This window comes from Solea senegalensis, linkage group LG5, assembly GCF_019176455.1.
Source record: "Solea senegalensis isolate Sse05_10M linkage group LG5, IFAPA_SoseM_1, whole genome shotgun sequence".
In the NCBI taxonomy this organism is placed as follows: Eukaryota; Metazoa; Chordata; class Actinopteri; order Pleuronectiformes; family Soleidae; genus Solea; species Solea senegalensis.
The window spans coordinates 7821590-7842558 of NC_058025.1; the positions used below are offsets into that span (position 1 = coordinate 7821590).

Genomic DNA, 20969 nt, shown 5'->3' on the forward strand with positions numbered 1-20969 from the left:
AGAGGGAGTTGGGGCATCGGTGGTGTGATGTGAGTGTTATCATCAGCTCTCATTCTCAGCATGGAATCTATAATGGGAAAATCAACCTCTCTGACTCCTGTGTAATTGGATTTGCCGGGTCTCGTGCTGAATCAGAGCCCAGTGGGTAGCACAAAGCTTGTTAAGATTGGACAAGCATTGCGAGGCCGGGCAGAGGTGGGACGACAGCAGAGGTAACCTTGACAACTTTTCTGGAGTGGAGAGTGAATAATTCAAATATGCTGAACACTCAAGCGCTCGCCATTATGGCCGATTAACTGACACCTTCCCGGGCATTAATCAATCGATAAACGCCGACGACACCCGAGCTCGCCGCATATTTAGGTCACGGTAACAGAGAAAATGGACACCTGTGTTTTCTGGGTTACCAGGTTACACCGGTAAACACGTTATTACTTCCACCCAGGATCTCACAGCAGGGTGTGGCCAATTTAAGGCAGAGTCATTTTTATACACAGAGGCAAACAGAATATTCACGAGGTGTTACACTTCCTGAACGTTTGGCCTCTTATTTGATTGTGGTAATCCCTGTCCTCATGTTAGGAATAAGCAACATGAATTTCTCTTTTATAATGCAAGTTTCATGGTTTCTTACTGTATAATTTATAATGTTTTATCCTGTGTAATTCATTCATTCATTTACACATTTAGTTTTGCTGTGTGACTGTGCCTTATTATTGTCCGATATGATAGGTTTATGTTTGTTTTACGATGTTTAACTATTTCCTGTAACAAGCTCGTGGAGGAATGGTTGATGCTGTATTTATGTTTCCATGAATTCCACTGTACACCTTTCAAATAGCTGAGTTCAGCTATGTTGAAGTTGAGGGCCACACAGAATTATGAGGCCTTCTGGAGGCCACACATCCCAATACTCCCAGTTCAGGCCATACCAAAGTATCTCTTTGGCACATCATTCCCCGTCCCCCCCCCTTTACTTCCCACCATGTTCACACTCTCTCATATTGGCATAAAACGCCTGCCAAAGAAAATACTCGCATGCCTTACATTTGAATGCTACCATAGGAACTTCAATTAGAGGCGCTGTCATCTCGTAATTGTTCTCACCCAAGCACAAAATTAGGTAATTGCATTTGGGCATGAGCCCAGTAGCATTTTACAAAAGCACCTCGCGTTGGCAGCTCTAAACAATGGTATTCCCCCGACTAGCTTTGTTGTACTGAGTAATAAAGCAGCTGGTGATTAGCTGGTAATGTATCCATCCAATCAAAGATCAGTAGACAGACCTCGACCGCAGGAACACAGAAAGAGACATGGGAGCGTAGTGATAGGCCAGAGGTAGAGTGAAGGAGAGACGGAGAAGAAGGAGAGGGTGATGGTTGCATTGGTGCGGTTTGGATCTTGTTTCTGCATCGTTATGTTACACTCAGTAGAGCAGTAGATACCCAAGTAAGCACTGAATAAGATCTCTGCCTCTCCACCTCCCACGACATGAATGATTAAGCACCCAGCACACAGTGGCCTAAGACTGGGTCAGGACGATGTAGAGAAGCATATGTGAACACATTATTACCATTGTACTGCCATGCTGCATTCTGGATGAAGGATAGAGAGGACACGACGTGTGCTCTTTAAGTCCATTCGTGTTTTTAATCAATCTGGACTACTGTCATTCATCCAATGTTTACAGGTTCACTCATTGTCTCCATGCAAGCGGACACAGGAGGACACGCTGCTCTTGACTAACTTCTCCGGAGGGGAGGAAGTTTGTTTTCCGGTGTGGCTCCTCACTGAGAGAAACAAACAAATACAGCTTCAAACATGCAGGTTCGAGTTCTTTCGTACAACTTTTTCACGTGTGTTTACATCTCATACTGCAGGTGCCGTCAAAGAGTTTCAGATTTGATGATGTTGAAAGTTTAGTTTGATCTCACCTGCACATGTAGCTCACTCAGTAAAATGATTCATGTTTGCTTGGTCTGTATAAAATCTGACCAATAAGAGTTCAGAGATGGTCTTCTGCATATTCTGGTTATAACATGTGTACTTTAGTTCATGTTAAAGTCTTTCCATTCTCTTTTTTTTTTACATTTTGGTCCAGAGAGCTGCTGCTCCTGGATATTTTCTCTTTTTTGGACTATTCTCTATAAACACTAGAGATGGTTGTATGTGTATCTGTATAAATCCCATTAGAGCAGCAGTTTCTGAAATACTCAGAGTTTAAATCACCTTTCTTCCTCATTCTGATGCTTGGTTTGAACTTCAGTGGGTCATTTTGACCATGACAGTCTGCCTAGCTGATTCAATATCAGCCATAGACTTGGAGCAGTGACATCCTGGACCCTTGTGCTGTTTGCCCGACCCTGGTTTTATTCTGTGTTATATGAAAATGAAATCGTTACGGTGAAGTTCAGAAATACTCTTGGAGAGATTTTGTAACTTCCAGACTGTGCCAGGCTAACTGTTACGCTGTATTTTTAGTAACTGTCTGCAGGCTGTGGTTTCAACGAAACAGATGCTAGAAGGAAGATAAGCAGAAACAAAAGCAAACATCGTGATGTTTTTAGGAAGCGGGGAAAAGCAAAATGAAGTAACTTTGACTTGTTTTGACACAGTAAGGGTCAAATAGACCCTAGTTAATTGAAGGAAATCCCCTTTAAGAGGGACATAACTGTTTCTTAATTGCTTTGCTCGTGCTCCTCCCCCCACGACTCATGTAGCACCACCTACTTCTCACACAGATGAGGTCACTCCGTCTCAGGCAACACTGACACTCTAGACCAAGATGAGGGACCATCTCTTAATTAAAATACAATTGGATGTGCTCTGAGGTAGCAAGGCAATCCACCTGATCGGACAATGGCTCAGTGGATTCATTACATAATCATTCTTTCCGCTGTGCATCAGATTGGGCTGTTGATGGTTTAATTATAACCACAGGTGTACAGTTCAATCCCGTCCAATTTCGCTTGTGTTATAGATAATAATAATAATAATAACACGTGCATGAGGAAAACTTTTTTTGTCTTTTGTTCAGTGTTCAGCCTTTTCTCGCCCAGTGCCATTAGAAACACCTCTGCATGCCGCAGACGGATTTCTCGCAAAGAAATACCTGCGGGACACCAAAGAATCCCTGAAAGGAGACGAAGGAACCTTGAGATTTTTTGTCAGCGCACTGAATGAAAACCTAAAACTCTGGTGTGGTTATCGCCATTGAATTCATTATCCCCACTCCTGACAGGGGCTTATCTGTTCATGATATTAATTGTAATACTGTATGGCAGATCCCTAAGTCACGCTGTCCCAGCATATTGTCTGCTTGTGCCGCGCTGAGAATTTGTTCCCATGAAGACGGGGGGGGCGTCACAGATACCCCACACCAGCAACACTACCATTGCGTTTGCCAGATTGATTCTGACGTCCAAAAAAGGGGTTCCTTCAATGATATTGTTCACCTGTCTCATTGGCTTAAAGTGGGTGGGTGGGTGCAGGGGGAGCTATGGGAAGGGGGTCGGGTACGGGTTGTCGGTGGGGACACGGGTGAGGGCGTATTGTTGCGGCGAGGGGTGAGGACTGGGGATGTGAGGCTGACAGGTGGAAAGGAAAAAAAAACCTGTGACTAGCCTCCTCTCTCCTTCCATGGGGCCCCGTGTGAGCAAAGTAATGAAGTCCAAATTACAGCACAGGATTGCTAAGAACAAGCCTCTATTGTTCACCATCAAGGCACACTAAATGAGTGTCACAGCAAGCAGCGGGGCACGGACCGTTACTGCACTATTTAGTCTGTCTTGTTGTCTCAAGATGGCCCCGTTTCAGAGGTTCTCAGATCAGACAAATGCTGCACCCCACCCCCCCCTTTCGCCTTCACCCTTTCCTCTGTACAGCCAACCCCTCCCCAACTCCTCACCCCAAAATAGGCCAAATCTCTTCCATTGTGTTTCGACTGCCTAGTGTGAAATTCACTGTGACATTAAATGTTTTCTAATGAATAATTACTGAATGGATATGCAGGGGGAATATGTGTAATGGATTGTAGACTGCATTTTAAAGACATCTTTTTTGTCTCTGCTCCGTGGTATTCACAGGACAAAAACACTTGGCCTTTCTCAGAAGAAATGAGGGCCATAGGCGGAGGGTAGAAACAGGGGAGGCGGGGGGAACGGAGGGCTTTGTGTCAATTAGATCCAATGGATTATCTTTTTTTAATGTTTTTACAGAGAGAGTTGAGAATCAAAGGACTTGTGCTTCCAAAGGAGAGAGAGAGAAAGAGAGAGAGAAAAATACAAAACCAACAAAAGCTGCTGAAAACCTTTGGTCTGAATGTTGGTGCTGAGAATGCAAAACAGATTGGTGGAATTTTTCCCACTATGCTTTTTAAATGTGCTGCTGTTTTGGGCTCCCAGAGTCCATTTGCACAGTGTGCTATGTGTGCATCAGCCCTAGGAAACTGTGGGCTGCGAGCCAAGGGCTCCGTGTGCTGTGTAGTGATCATTAGCCTCTGTCTGTTTGTCTGCACAATCACAAAGCTTTGCTTCAAAGACACATTGGACCTCTAGACCTCTTATTTCAATAGAAAACTAACAGGGACCATGTTTGTGCTTTTTCTGGTGCTTTTTTCAGAGCTGTCCTCCCCCGTGGAGACCATTATTCGGACATTTATTCATCCTGCTGCATTTGCCAAAATACACATCAAGATGTGGATATCATTGTTATGCATGTAAACATGTGTAACACTTGTTACTTTGGCACAGTGGACTTCCGCAAAAAAAATTCTGTCTCACTCCAACTGATCAAAGCACAATATAAAAGCATGTGCAGGAAATTTGGTTCTAGAGTTTTTCCCTTTTCTTTGATGTTGTGCATTTAACTCATTTACGGTTGATCCAATTTGTCGCACAGGGTCAGCTGGATATGGAAGGAGCCCTAACTGCCAGGGACCGGGTGGGAATCCAAGATTTTGTGCTTCTGGATGAAACCACGGATGAGGCCTTCCTTAGCAACCTCCACAAACGCTTCAGTAAAGATCTCATATATGTGAGTTTGGGAAAAGACCATTTAATCCAGGGGTGTCAAACTCAAATAACCCAGGGGGGCTAATGAGCATCTAGTCTGGTCTGCAGGGGGCAAGTGAAAAAAATCTGTAAACTGTCCCGTAGGGGCGACCTTTAAATTATATCACAATATTCCATCATGATATTGCACCAATGATATTAATTAGTTTGGTATTTCACAGAATTTCAAAATAGAGGTGTTTGTTTTGATATAGAAAGATATGCACATATGTTCACAATAAAAAAAACTAATAAGAATAAGAAAAGAAAAAGAAAAACGGATAGAAATATACATAGAATCAAAACTTAGATAAATAATCACATGAACAGGACAATTTGTATGTTGAATGTAATACATTTTATAATATGATTAAAAAAACTAATGTATTGTTATACAAATACTGTTCAGTGTTTATGCCATTATGTTAACAAACGTATTTAGTGTTATATTCTGTCATAGTGCTACAGGATGCTTGTGTCGTTGTAGTTTTAAATTTAGAAATCTCACCTTTATCCGAGTTGTAGAATTAAGACGCACATTTATTTTCTCTGTCTGAAAGTTGAACAGTTGCAGCGGCGGCAGCGCGATTAAAAATATATGATATTTGACCTGGTCGCGAATGAATGCCTCCGTTTCCTTTTTCACTTGCTGTGAGTTAAGTTTCACTTAAGCTTCTCGTCTCTGCCTCTTACTGTAAGCGCTCTGTGTCTGTGTGGTAAGCCACGCCCACACAAGAACACACCGCCTCTGATTGGATTGTTGTCTTAGGGCAGGTCATGCTATATTTCACCGCTGGAACAATAACTGTTTATTAAAACATCTATGTTGTAGAAATGTGAAAAAAAGTGCCTTCTACACCGAGAAAGGCAGAAAATTTATTTTTGGCTCCCAGAATGCACTGCGCTACAAGGCTAGGATAGAGCCTTAGCTCCTCATCCTCACCGACAGTCAGGTTTCACTCTATCTGCATGCTGCCATGTTGGTTTGAAAACTACATTATGCCGTTCTTGTTCTTTGTCGTTAGTGTCGATACCATGTTTACATTCTGAGACTGAAGTCCTGCCCCCAATGGGTGGGTCTAAAACATGCGGAACTAGCAGTTCGGACCAAGAAATGCCCTCCGATGGTGCAAAATGACACGATTTACGTCATTTCTTAAAACAAAGAATGAAAATATTTCTCGACTCAGGGTAAAGGAAGCATATTTATTCAAAAATACTATCACTATTCTAGTCATACAAAGTATTCCTTTAAGTGGCGGGCTGCTTGTGGCCTGCGGGCCACAGGTTTAAGAACTTGATTTTGTTGATTTAGACCTTGCTATGTGCAAATGAGTGCCCATTATTTTTCTTTCTTTTAGACCTACATTGGGACGTTGTTAGTGTCTGTCAATCCCTACAAAGAGCTGGACATTTACAATAACAAACAAATGGAACTCTACATGGGTGTCAACTTTTTTGAGCTGCCACCACACATGTGAGTGTATCATCAGTGTTTGCATGTGCGTGCACACACACACACACATAAACACATAGACTCATCTCACCAAGGCTCATGGGAAATGTCTGTGCTTCCCCGCAGCTACGCCTTGGCAGATAACGCCTACCACACCATGTTGGCAGAGTTCAACAATCACTTCATCCTCATCTCAGGTGAGAGCGGAGCAGGAAAGACCGAGGCCTCCAAGAAGATTCTGCAGTATTATGCTGTCAGCTGCCCAAGCACCACTCTGCTCAACACTGTGCGGGACAAAATGCTCATGTCCAACCCAGTCCTCGAGGTCTGACTCCCTGTAATGGCATACCCAAAAAAATGATGACATACCAAATAAACTACTCTGTGTGATGTGGTCGATATGTTTATTTTGCAGGCTTTCGGGAATGCCAAAACGCTGAAAAATGACAACTCAAGTCGCTTTGGGAAGTATATGGACATTCAGTTTGACAGCGAGGTAAAGGTCAAGTAGCAGATTTCAGAAATATCTATAATGTGGGAATGTGAAAGAAAGAATATGGGAGATTTCTTCTTCTTTTCTTCTTAGAAATGATCTTGTGGTTTGTTCAAATACAGTATGTGAAGGCCCTTCCCTCAAAGTCCCTTCAAAGTCATCCATAACCTCGCCCCTCCACATCTGTCAGACCTCCTCCATCCTCTCCTGTTTCCTCAGATCCTCCTCCTCTCTGTCCTCTCTCATCACCTCACTCTCTACCACCTGACCTCAGAAATATTGAGCCACTCCCCCAATTCAAATCCAGACTCACCTGTTTTGACCCTTTTTGCATGTTGTAGAGTTTCCCTCTTTAAGATCATGATGTCTCTCTGTAGGGAGAAGCCGTCGGAGGTCATATCCTGAACTACCTCCTGGAGAAGTCGAGGGTGGTGCATCAGAATCACGGGGAGAGGAACTTCCACATCTTCTACCAGCTGGTGCAGGGAGGAGAGGACGACCTGCTGCAGCGGCTGGGATTAGAGAGAGACTGCCATCATTATAACTACCTAACCCAGGTATGAATACCTCTGTGGACATGTTTGAGTGGAGACAACAGTACAGTGTGACGTCACGTTACTGTGTTTACCCTGCGACAGGGAGAGTGTGCCATTGTGTCCTCCATTAATGACATAAATGAGTGGAAAACAGTCAAAAACGCGCTGCAAATCATCAACATTGATAAAATGACCACCGATGTAAGTTGGATCCTGTTGTTCACTCTCACCGTGTATTTTTTATTTATTGTTTTAGCATCATGTTAAAGTTGATTTATTCTGTGCAGTACTTGTTTGAAATTATTGCAAGTGTCCTCCATCTGGGGAACGTTCAGTTTGAATCTGACAGCAAAGGCAACGCCCACCTGAACAACAACGCAGCACTGCGCTGGGTCTCAAACGTAAGGGAATAATTTCATAATTATTCTGCCGATTTGTAGCATTATGACAAAAAGACGGAGCAGAACCTCTTTATTTTGCAGCTACTAGGTGTTGATGTTCACCTCCTACAAGACGGACTGACATACAGGAAGATTGAGGCCAAAAAAGATCAGGTGCCAGCATGTCTACATCTGCTTCACTTTTATTTATGATACATTATGATGATAAACTCTATGATGACATTATTCATGGTGTTTCTGTTCACCTAAGAAGCGAATGGTGCAATATGAACTGAAAATACTAACACAATATTCCATCAGGATATCGTAATAAAGATATTCATTATGATATTTCACAGAATTTCAAAGTAAAAGTGTTTTTAAAATGGAATGATGTATAAAACTAACATATCATGAATAAACGCCATGGTTTAGCATTTCTTAAAACCTATCATACTTATTTCACACAATTTAAAACTTTTTTTTACAAAACTGAAAAATAAAATCATTTATTTATTCATATGTAATGACCTTTCAACCCACACTTCCCTGGGAATTGGCTTGAAAATGAGATCTTATTTCATCAACCTGTCTTGGGGTAAACAAATGTAAATTAACCCATGGCTTTACTTTGCAATGTCCTCACTCAAATAAATAAATAAAAACTGGAATAACATTTTTTAAAATCTTCATACTGTGTATGCCTTTGTCTGTCCGGGAAGATCCTGACCCCATTCACAACTGATCACGCCATTTATGTCAGAGATGCCCTGGCTAAAGCCATCTATGGACAGACATTCACCTGGCTGGTCAACAGGATCAATGAGTCCATGGAGAACAAGGTGAGAAGAAGAATGTCTTACTAATGATCATTTAACTGATAACTAATAATTCAGGGTTTTTTTTATTATAGGACTCCTCCAGAAAGTCCGTCATAGGGCTCCTGGATATATATGGGTTTGAGGTGTTCTACGTTAACAGGTGAACACGTCGTTTATGACATTTTCAACTTACCTGTTATGAATATTCTGCCTGAGCTGTTTGTGTTTCCTCTTCGTCCTCAGTTTTGAGCAGTTCTGTATAAACTACTGCAACGAGAAGCTGCAACAGCTTTTCATCCAACTGACGCTCAAGTCCGAGCAGGAAGAGTACGAAGCAGAGGACATCGAGGTAATTCCGTCGACTGGGACGGAAAACCCCCGGGACAAATTCTAGTGCGTTCATTTGCAATCTGTTTTTCAACTTCTCTCCAGTGGGAGCCTGTGCAGTTCTTCAATAATAAAATCATCTGTGACCTGGTTGAGGAGAAACACAGAGGGATCATATCAATACTGGTGTGTAAAGCTTCTCTGGCAACTCATAAAACTAACAATGACTGTAAAAAAAAAAATATTAGCACGGGAAACTATGGTTAGGGTTGATAAAAAACATCCTGCAGGACGAGGAGTGTCTGAGGCCGGGAGATGCCACAGATCTGACCTTCCTGGAGAGACTGGAAGAAAAGATGGGAAATCATCCTCATTTTGTCACGTGAGTTGAGTCCGCTTACATTTTACTTGCATCGTTAAGGGATAAAAATGCTTAATTTGACACTGTTGTTTGATAATATACCAGTCGTTTAAATGAAATACAACTCTATGAGTATCAGTGTTCTGCTGACTGGGCTTTTGGGAGTGAACTGACACTGAGGACACGTTTTAGAAGGCCACTCACTTTCCACCCGTCTGTCTCCCTCGTCTCTACAGGCACAAACTGGCTGATAAAATGACACGGAAGACACTGGAGAGGGGAGATTTCCGTCTCTTGCATTATGCCGGGGAGGTCACCTACTGTGTTGTGGGTAAAATGAATCCCAATCTCAGGCACTTGTTTTATTTTCAGCTGAAAAAGAGCCCGGTCTTTAACTCTTGGTGTTTTCTTTCCTCACACTATGACACTGTAGGGTTCCTGGATAAAAACAATGACCTGTTGTACAGAAACATAAAAGATGTGAGTCTAAAACGGTGATGTTTGGTTTATGTGAAGATGAAACTCCTGGAATACAGTATTCATTGTGTGTGTGTGTGTGTGTCTCTCTCTGTGTAGCTGATGTGTCAATCTAAAAATGCCATCGTCAGCGAGTGCTTCTCCGCCATCAATCTGGACAACAGACGGAGACCAGAGACGGTGAGTGCCCACTGTTAACTTTAACCCTGTATGTTGTCGGCATCATCAAGAGTGGAAACCAAGAGTTTTGTTTTCTTCCAACAGAAATTTGCAGCCTTAATAAATCATGTTTGCATCACATTAAATAACAGTAGCCTGTACTTGCTTTTATCTTAATGCAAAAGTGCAGCCAAGTGATGCACTTTTTTTTTACATTTTTGCCATGTAGATTTTTTGCTAATATAGATATAGAATATTAGTAAATGTGAAAGAAACATTTATGTATTATATAAACCAGGACGGTCAAAAACAAGGTTCAAGGCATAAGAAAACTTAGCGGTTGCTTTAGTCCCCTTTTTTATCACATTAAAGAAGAAGCTATATTTTGATATCTAAATAGTGTTTATTTGCTAAAATTTGTTAAGTTATTTGGTTTTATTTCGTAGTTGAAAATTGCACTTATATACAGAGTATGATAAAGCTTCATTAAGTTTTAATTTTGGCCCTCCAAGGGAAAATGACTGGGCACCCCTGATCTAGAGTGACCTTTGAGTCAGAGACAAGACAGAGGTAATGTAATGTTTATTTATAAAAGCCCTTTACAGCAACCCTCAGGTGACCAAAGTGCTTTACACTAAAATAAAACACACAGCACAAAAACAAAGACAAAAAGCATAAATAAGTATATAATAAGAATAAAAATTAAAGGTGTCACCACACGACTGGGTATTAAAACCCCCCCGATACATTTAGAGGTCCAGGTCAGAGATGGCACATAATAAGTCAGAGGGGAGCTTATTCCACAGCCTGGGGGCGGCAACTGCAAAGGCTTAATCACCCCAGTGTTTATATGTAAGTGGTAGTTGGACTGTGTCATCATTCAGCCATATGGGTCTGACAGATGAACTGTTGGGGATTACCACTCTTGTCTCTTGTGTTGTGTCTGTAGGTGGCGACCCAGTTTAAGAGCAGCCTGCTGAAGCTGACAGAAATCCTCATGGCTAAAGAGGCCTGGTACATACGCTGCCTCAAATCCAACGAGTCCAAACAGCCAGGTACTTTCACGACTGAACGGCACATGCAGCTATTCTTTATTCACTAGATAATGAGAGTTCTTTTTTGCATAATTACAGGTCATTTTGATGAAGCCCTGATCAGGCACCAGGTGAAGTACCTGGGCCTGATGGAGCACCTTAGAGTCAGACGAGCTGGTTTCGCTTACAGGCGCAAATATGACGTCTTCTTGAAGCGGTACGGACGAACTAAATGACCTGGGGGCCACCGAGCATCTACTGTGGTCATGAGGGGATCAGTCCCAGCCAGCATGTCCATGTGGGCCCCATCGGGATTAAATTCGTGCTGACAATGTGGGTCCCAAGTGGGTTGTCTGCGGTTTCCATAGTGGCCCCACCTGTGATTACCCACATGGGCGTTCCAATGAGGGTAATCATATGGGACCTACATAATTTCCCCACTTACAGCCCATGCCCACTTAGTACCCACTTATTACCCAAGTAGCCTGGAAAGTGTTCTACACGGGCATGGGCTTGAAGTGGGCAAACACAGATGAGGCCGTTATGGAAACCATGGACAAATCCACTTGAGACCCACATTGTGAGCTCGATTACAATCCTTATGGGGCCCACATGGACATGCTGGTTGGGGTCAAGTGAAAAAAGAAATCCAACTAAATCCTACTATTCAGTAGGGGTGGACAATATGAGCGTACAATTATATCCTAATACTTTGTGATGATAGATGTTTAACAGAATTTCTGTGTTATATGGAACGATTCTTCCACATTTAGACCATAGTGAGTATTTGTTTTTTGCAGATATAAACCACTGTGCCCGTCCACGTGGCCTCACTGGAGAGGAATCCCCGCTGATGGAGTGGAAGTTCTGGTTCAACATCTGGGCTACTTGCCAAATGAATACAAAATGGGGCGGTGAGTACATTACTGATTTAATGCAGAATATAACGGCGCAAATGCACTCTAAACCACAAGACGATGTCGCTGCGTGTTGTTTGTTATAGTACCAAAATATTCATCCGTCACCCGAGGACACTTTACGCCACAGAAGACGCTTACGAGAGATGTAAACATGAACTGGGTGAGTGCAGATCATCGATGGAAATCTGTCAGTCCCCACTGCACCTGCTTCGTGTTAATGTTATGTTATGTTATGTTATGTTATGTTATGTTATGTTATGTTAATGTTATGTTATGTTATGTTATGTTATGTTATGTTATGTTATATTATGTTATGTGTTATGTTATGTGTTGTGTTGTTAATGTTATGTTGTGTTGTGTTAATGTTATATGTTATGTTAATATTGTATGTTATGTTATGTTAATGTTAATGTTGTGTTGTGTTGTGTTGTGTTAATGTTATGTTTATGTTTATGTTTATGTTTATGTTTATGTTTATGTTAATGTTAATGTTAATGTTATGTTAATGTTAATGTTATGCTCCGCATTGGCAGCAACACGACTGCAGGCCAAATACAAAGGATACAAGGCAAAAGGAGAGTTCAGAAAACAAAAAGAAGCTGGTAAGTTCTGTTTAGTCTCTGAATATAAACAATGTAATATGTTTTCTGTCGAGGAATTCAGTGTTTGTATGTATACAGCAGCAGTGCAGGGGCGAGCGGGGGCAAGAAGCATTTTTCCTGTCAAACTGTTGAATTACTTTCTTTCTTTCTTTTTAGCAGTAGAATTCACTTCTGCAACTTTTTTTGTGGGTGTTCCATCTCGTTTGTAGTCGTATTACAACCTGTTTGCAGCCATCTTGCTTCACTGCGAGGGCAGCGGTGGGGCAGTGGTAGAACAGATCCTCTTCCAGCCAGAGGGGGTGACGGTTTGATCCCCATCTCTGCTTGTCTACATGCCGATGTGTCCCTGGGAAGACACTCACTGTCTTTGCCCCAGTGTATGATAGATTTATGGTATAGAAAGCACTGAATGTAGATGTGCTCTATGAATGGGTAAATGGCAAAACTTTGATTTGGACATGAAATTAAAGGGGCAGTTCATGAAAAATGCATGAAAAACAAATGTAAATGCCTATAAGAAGCCAGAGGTGACACTTGAGGGTCACCAGACATCCAGACAAACAGTGAACTGACCCACATTGTTGTTGTTATCAGCTGCTCTCTGGAGGCCCGTGGCAGCTAAAAGCCTTTGCCTTCCCTGTTGTAATGCCCCTGGATTTGTAAAAAGACAACTCCAAACATTGTATAAATGTTTTTTTTTTTTTTTACATCTTCAGCCACGAAGATTGAAACATGCTGGAGAGGAGCGCAGGCCAGGAAGGAGAGAGAGAAGAGAGCCTGGGCTGTCAAAGTCATAAAGAAGTAATAAAGAAAGAAAGTCGGACACATTCATTACACAGCTTCGCTCAAGGTTAGTGTCCCATTTATCGTCAATGTAATATTTAACAACCTATTTCAGATTTATTAAAGGCTACATGACCAGAGGGGAAGCAAAAAGCACAGATAACTCAGAGTACCTGGCCTTTGTGAGACAAAATTACCTGAACAGACTTAAAGCAAATCTGCCAAAGACTGTTTTGGATAAAACCTCCTGGGTACATCCACCGGCAGTCGTCGCAGAGGTATGACGATAAATCGACTTAAGCACAAAAGAAAAAAAAAACAGACAAGCACACATGTTTTTAGCTTGAATCTGTTTCCTCTTTTCAGTCATCAGAGATCCTGCGTAAGCTTTGCTACCGTGTCATGGTGCGGAAATACGTGAGAGGAATTACACCCCAGAAAAAAGCACAGGTAACTCACGCGTCAGACATGTCGCGTAAGACTCGGTCGTCACATGATCCCTTTGACGTGACCGATTTGTTCGTCCCCTCAGCTTCAAATGAAGTATCTCACCAGCTCCATCTTCAAGGGCAAGAAGGAGAGTTATCCACAGAGTGTCGCACAGCCCTTTGTCGACACCAGAATCAGTAAGGATCAGTTCTGTAATGCTGCCGCCTTGGCCAGGTTTCTCTTGTAAAAGACACAGAGGAGGAGAGACACACTCTTGTCCCCACAACAGTCCAACATCTGACCTGTGACCCTTCCCTACTCCAGAATCGCAACCTCTCTTTGCCTGTTTCCCCGCAGACAGTTCCTCTATGACTGAACTGCACATAGTACTTTAGTATTTACATTATGCTTGTTTAGATGTCTCGTGTCCTGTCTATGTCCTGTGCGGTGAGTTCTGTGCCTTTTAATTGCACCCCAGGGACAAATTAAAAAAAAAAAGTGTTTTGAATTTAATTTAATTGATTCGAATTAATTTCAATCATACTTTTCCTGGTAAATTATCTCTCTGACTTATATATATAGATATACCTATACTATATGTATATACAGAGGTAGAAAGAGTACTGAAATATTCTACTCTAGTAAAAGTATCACTATTTTGATAAAGATTTTACTTAACTACAAGTAAAAGTACTGGTCTAAAAATGTACTCAAGTTAAAGTAAAAAATAAGCTGTTGTAGAATGTATTCAGAGTAAAAGTTACCGTGTTTCCTTTACAAATGAAAAGTGTTGACAAAATAAAATATGTAAACACATAATGTATCAGTCAAAATGGGTCAAAGGTCACAAATGCCACTGACTCAGGGACCTTAATTAGTGCCAGTTCAGTGTGTCCTCGTCACTCACTGCCAGTTTTCCAGTGCGTGAATTATTTATTTATTCATTTTTTTTATTCAGGTAAAGTACTTAAAAATGACACAAAAAACCTACTCAATTACAGTAACGGGAGTAAATGTAATTCATTGCTCTAATACATGCACTATATCATGTTCTTTTTCATTTCTTCAGGTGAACAAGATATAAACGTAAGGGTTCTCCAGATGATTCGCAACGAGCGCATCAAGGTAATAAAATGTCTTTCGCTGATCTTTATTCTCCCATTGTTGATATGCCAATTCCTATTTTTTGATTAATGGATTTGCAAATTGAGAGGGAACCTCCCAGTCAAGGCATTAGTGTAACTGAAAAAGGGGCATGGAACCACAACTGACAGAGACCCTGAAGAAGACCTGTGTCGGTCCTGATAAATAAAGGCATTTTAAATTTGCTACCGTGTGTCTTGGACTGCATTTGTGACTGAAAACACTTTTTTACCCGCACAATGAATCCTTGACAAATAAGAATAAATACAGCCACACAGCACCAGTGTGTGATCACTGTTGTCATCTGTGTCACTGCAGTACAGTGTCCCAGTAATCAAGTACCACAGGAATGGCTTTAAACCGAAGCCACGGCAGCTCGTCCTGACAGAGACAGCTGCATATGTGATCGACGAGGCCAAGATCACGCAGAGAGTGCTGTACACTGTTCTCAAAGGTCAGGTGATGCACACTCATCAGGGAATTTCCCGTTAAAAATCAAACTTGTTATACTTTATTCTTATTTGATTCATTATTTGATTGATTCACTGCAGGTATTTCAGTCAGTAACTTGACTGATGGCATGATTGTATTCCACGTAACATGTGAGGACCCTAAACAGAAGGTATGTGAATGATTCATATACAGTAACTGTTGCATATTTAATCATCTCATCAGCAGTTAATTGTCTTTTTCGATCGTGTTTCAGGGGGACCTGGTCATGCAATGTGACCACTTGTATGAGTTTCTGACCAAACTCTGCGTCATTGCTAACAAACAAAACGCAATCAAAGTGGTTCAGGGCAGGTGAGTGTCTACTGAAGACAGGCTACGTTTGATGTGTGCATCTACAGTAAAACGGCCGCTCATGTTGCATTCACTCCTAGTATCAAGATTGAAATTCAGCCAGGGAAAGAGAGCGTGGTGGACTTCACCACTGGGCAGGAGCCCATGGTATACAAGGCCAAGAACGGACACCTGACAGTGGTGAGTTGATTCTTGCTTTGATGGAAACATTATTGTACTGGCGTGCTATATGAGACTCTGATTTGAAATTCATTTACTTTTGAATATTTACATGTTTGAATTCAACTGTTTTTGCCTCCAGGTCGCCACTCGGGCTCGTACACGGTAACATGTGGGGAAGAGGAGGAGACACACAAGAAGCCTCTGCATATTTCATCAGGAGACCCCTAAAGAGAAGAGCGTCAAGCCTTACACCTGAGCAGCACTTGAAAAAACCCTGGATGAGCACGTTTTTGGACAGTCTTTTTTTTTTTTTTTTAAATCCATACGAACAATGCAAATTACTTTTCCACCAAAAATATTACTCTGCAGTGTCAGCATCATTCTGTATATAAGGGTTTGTCTTACACTGGGGTGTAAAAATGATATGAAAATACACACATCATGCTTCAAACAGCAGAAAGAGACATTTTGTTTCCATTTTCTGGCCATATCTGTCATAACTGTATAAATGCTCACTAAAAACAGAAATATGAGAACAGAAAAAAGGTTTGTATGTAGAAATTTATTTGTGATAAAGTAGGTATAAATATATAACATACATATATGGGTCACTTCTGTAGAATAGACCTAAAAGTACTGAGATTGTTAGACATATTTCAACTTAAAACGTGTGCAAACAGTACATTGTGTGATAAATGCAGCGATGAAGGATGGGTCTAATTTCTCTCCAGTAAAAGCTTGTAGACAGGACTTCCTTCCTGCCCAGGAGAGAGCTCTGGTTACTGTCAATCACTTCAACCTCAGCATCCATCATTCAATCGTCCCAGTACATTTAACACCTCAGGTCACAAGCTCAGGTTTCCTCAACTGAAAAATAATAATCATCTAATGGGGTGAAGGGGGAAATGCTTGTTAAAAGTAAATGTGGCAGAAGCACTACAGTAATATGTTGCATCCACCTGTGAAACCTTTACTGTATCAAAACATTATAGTTTTTAAAGGTTTAATTGCTAGTATCTGTGGGCTGGAAAGAAAAGCCTTGATCACATCTCAGAGTGAAACAGTGCCACCCAGTGGCCTAACTGTTTTTAACATCTGGTTCATCCTCTGATGACCTCACAGTGGACCCGTCAGAACCACTTCTGGGAGAAGCAAAAATTACATTAATACATTTAAGTTGCTCACATGACATAATTTATGTTCTCCTGGATGCAATCGAGTTAAGATAAACCTTGATTAACAGATCTATACTGACAATATCACTTCTGTTTGTCTGTTTTCACACACCCAGGATAAAAGTTGAATGTCAAGGAGTTCCTGCACACCAGCAGAAAGCAGCAATAGGAATAATTGTGACTAACAAAGACTACGGCCTGTCAGACACAACAAAGATGACAAGTGGACACATGAAAACAATGCTAAAACACTTCTCCCCTACACACAGATGTGACTCTCATCTCATAGTAGTCTCCTTGAGAAAGCTGGTAAAATAACAAGTTGGGGAGACAGAGGCGCTGGGAGTTGTAAGGCACAGGTGTGGTGCAAAAACTGTCAGAGACACAGGATGACGGTCAGGGGAAGAGGGTCACTGAAGGTGATGTGTGCGGTCATCCGGCCGTTTGATATGAATCCTACGAACTCTTTCAATTCGTTCTCGCTCCTCGTCCTCATCCAGATGGTTAGATCGTCCTGCGGCGCCCCCTGTGGCCTCCAGCAGGGCATTGTCTGGACCTCTCCCATCATGGGACTCATACAGAAGGATGTTGAGAGTCTCCTCATAAATACGTGCCTCAGGAAACTCAACCTGGGACAGTAGGTACAGTGTTAGCCAACAGGTTAGAAAGAAACAACACAAAAACTCAGGGAATGGAATATTAAACGCAATGTTTGTTCACCTTTGTCTGCTTCTTTTCTGTAGCATAAACAATGGAGGTGCAGCAAACTTCAGCAATCTTACGCCCCTGGCCGTAAAATGACCAACAACAGATCTCATCTCCAATCACATCTTTGATGAAGAGGACTCGGCCGTTGAACCGCAATGACAGCTTGTCAAACAGCTCGATGTTTTTCAGCATGTTGTCGTCAGAATTGCTGCAGGTGGGGAGATCAGTTATCAATTAAAACAACCGGCATATTTTACATTACATTCCTAGTGAAATATTATTGATAACAGTAGAAGAGCACTCACCTGGTGTATGAATATTTGTTGTTGCTTCTGTTGTACAACAGTTTGACAGTAGGCTGTGATAACAAAGAATATAGAATTATTTAAGAAAACAACCTATTTCTTGATAGATGACTTACGATATTTAGCACCTTGTACACAAACGATAAAAGAAAAGAATACCTTATTCGACATTGCAATAAGCTTCTGCTCTTCCTTGGATGATGTCATCAGAGGCACTTTACAAAGGGGTTCATACGTTTCTTTGTTCTGTTGGGGGGGGGGGAAGACTCCATTACAAAATGTGCACCCACGAAACAGCAATATACAGAATATTGTATGTTTGATGCCCTGCCTGATGAAAAACACAAGTTTTATTCTTCAAAATGAACAGATTCGATGTGACTGCAGTGATAGTACCTGCAAGGCAGCAGTGCATTCATCAGCTAAGCCTTGGACAAGGTAATACTTGGCCTCCGCAAGCAGTTCCTCAGTTTCTCGTCGGCTGTCTGGCAGTGGCACTGCCCCATCTCTAAGATAGTTAAGGATTGTTCCAAAATGTTTTCCACAGCGATCGATCAAGATCCAACCTGTAAATATGAAACAGTGAAACACGACTTTGGAATTAATTGACCATTAGAGGGACGATGCAACACCTGCATAGATTTAAACAATTTTAAACAACAGCTCACCTTCACTGTCAGTAAGGACCTCCATCCTGCCACTGAACATAGCTTTGAGCATTGTGTCCTGTTTGGTTAGTGTCTGCATGGTAGTGTAGTACAGTGCCCCACCCACATTTAATTTCACATATTTGGAGCTGGGGCTGGAGCCCTTGAAGGATGTAGTCCGGGTTGTAGCTGCCGGCACTGCCGAGCTCACCACACTCTCTCCTGACATCTCTTCCTGGGAAAGAACAAGGTAGAGCATGAAATTACATTTGGTTTCTTACTGAATCAGCTTTGTTTAGCGTTAATGGTGATTTGTGTATCATAAATGTTTCTAATCTATCAACGTTAGCTTGTCTCAGTGCTTCCTGACTTCCAATTTAATAATGTGAGGCTGTGAATGTCATTATTATTGTCATTCTTACTAAATATTTCCCCATCTAAAACAAGGCAATCAGAGATGGCATACTTCACCCCATTCACACAAAAAGCCTGAGTAGGCCCATATGTTTAACACTCTGTGGCCCAAAGGTAGAGCGTTTGACTCCAGATCAGGAGGTTACATGTTCAAATCCACATCAGGGCCAAAATTCTAAAAAATGTTTTCTAAATTCTAACAAGCCTCTATCGCTCATATTGCAAGCAAGTGCGGAAGCGCGCACGCACACACGCCCATTCAGTGAAGTAATAAAGACATTTTAATTATTGTTCATTGTAATGAAAGAACATGTGACCTAGTGAAAGGGTGTGTCTAACCCATTCAGTGTTTTGTTTTAACAACAGTTGAGATATATGCCTCAGGGCCTAAATTATGGGCCTAAATTAGGCAATTGCTTAACAGTTGAAGCTCCAGAGTGTAGCTTCTGTCGGCACAACCTGCAGAGCTTTCAGAAAGGACCATGGTCTAGCCTTTCTCTTTCAACATTCTTTTTGGTACCTCACTACCTCAGGAGAAGAATACATACAGCATGTGCCTAATGCTAATGTGTTGTGTACAAACTCCAAACACAAGATGATGACAACAAAGGTGGTGACAGAGAATGCAAGAGCAACAGAGAGGTTTAACTATGACATCATTGATTTTCTTAAAGTTGGTATTGTATTGGTTGAATACATAAACACCCAATTTGTGTATATAGTGTGGCATTTTGGGCCAGTGTTCCAAAAATAACGTTTTAGGGCTCCCAAAAGACCAGTTCTATTGAAAAGATACATACTACAACTTCAATAATTATTGATAGAGCATAGATGAGTTAAATGTAAAACAAACAAATCTACTGACTTTTCCAACTAGACTGATGCTAAAGTTGTTTGAACGTTACAATTTGCAAAGAAAGAATTGGAAATGTAATAACTGATAAAACCTTTCATATTGGTATAATTTCAGCAGAATCATTTTAGTGTTGTTTCCACTTTTCATGATTAGCTATGGAAATATTTCACAGGTCAGAGGCAATTCAGTACATTAGTTCATGACCACTACGCAAGAAAGTCTTGTTTAAATTGAATTACACAGCTACACACTTTTGTTAAGAGGTAGCTATTTTCAAAGCGGTTATATGTGCTGATGAATTAGAACCGAGTGATTGTAGCAAACTAACTGTAGGCTAATGAGAGAGAGGGAGAGCTAACAAGTTAGCATGATATAAATGAACGTGTAAATGTAGTAAAGATACTCATTGTGACGGTAGTTGTTAACGCGCCTTTCTCTGTATGTCAGTGGTCGAGTGTTTGTGTCAAGTTGTTTGAAAAAGCATACATATATTTACCATAGAAGCCACAGCAGCCTTCGTAAATGTAACCCGCTAACGTCAGTCAGCTAACACCCACTTCCTTCCGGTGTTATGCAGCGTTACGGATGACTGCCGAGAATCTCGCAACCCCATCGCGTGAACGCGCACGGCTAAAGTGGAAAGTGTCGGTTCATTGCTTCAAAACGTCAACTTTCTCGGGATTGTTAGTTATGATAAATTATATCCAAGGTCTACATTTTACGATCGATAAGAACAATTAGAACGAGAAAATAATACGTAATAATACGTTTCGTCTGAACATTTCTGACAGCAAACGTTTCTGTTTCTTGGTCCATTTATTTTTGGGAATCGCTTCATCAGCCCCCTTTATTACACCACATTTGGCTTGATTGAGTGTCTGTGACATTAATTTAATTGTCAGCACTTTAATTCGAATCACAGAAAA

The 20969-nt window shown here is 41.3% G+C and overlaps 2 protein-coding genes across 2 annotated transcripts; one reads left to right on the plus strand and one right to left on the minus strand.

Moving 5' to 3' along the window:
* The first annotated feature begins 1677 nt into the window (after positions 1–1677).
* LOC122770009 (unconventional myosin-Ih-like) lies at positions 1678–16495 on the plus strand. Its single transcript, XM_044026956.1, has 32 exons — positions 1678–1827; positions 4900–5034; positions 6413–6528; positions 6634–6832; positions 6923–7003; positions 7378–7557; positions 7639–7737; positions 7824–7937; positions 8019–8090; positions 8639–8758; positions 8830–8897; positions 8981–9086; positions 9170–9250; positions 9355–9446; positions 9662–9756; positions 9859–9905; positions 10002–10082; positions 11011–11116; positions 11195–11312; positions 11896–12009; positions 12099–12175; positions 12549–12617; positions 13334–13418; positions 13516–13678; positions 13767–13850; positions 13933–14026; positions 14899–14954; positions 15291–15426; positions 15524–15594; positions 15679–15776; positions 15857–15956; positions 16078–16495. Exons 1-32 carry the CDS (start codon positions 1822–1824, stop codon positions 16102–16104), a joined length of 3090 nt encoding a protein of 1029 aa, XP_043882891.1. The 5' UTR covers positions 1678–1821; the 3' UTR covers positions 16105–16495.
* kctd10 (potassium channel tetramerization domain containing 10) lies at positions 16481–20621 on the minus strand. The gene is made up of 7 exons (XM_044026957.1): positions 20540–20621; positions 18795–19008; positions 18523–18692; positions 18286–18372; positions 18127–18179; positions 17834–18029; positions 16481–17742 (listed from the first exon to the last, which is right to left on the minus strand). Exons 1-7 carry the CDS (start codon positions 20540–20542, stop codon positions 17524–17526), a joined length of 942 nt encoding a protein of 313 aa, XP_043882892.1. The 5' UTR covers positions 20543–20621; the 3' UTR covers positions 16481–17523.
* Positions 20622–20969: the final 348 nt, after the last annotated feature.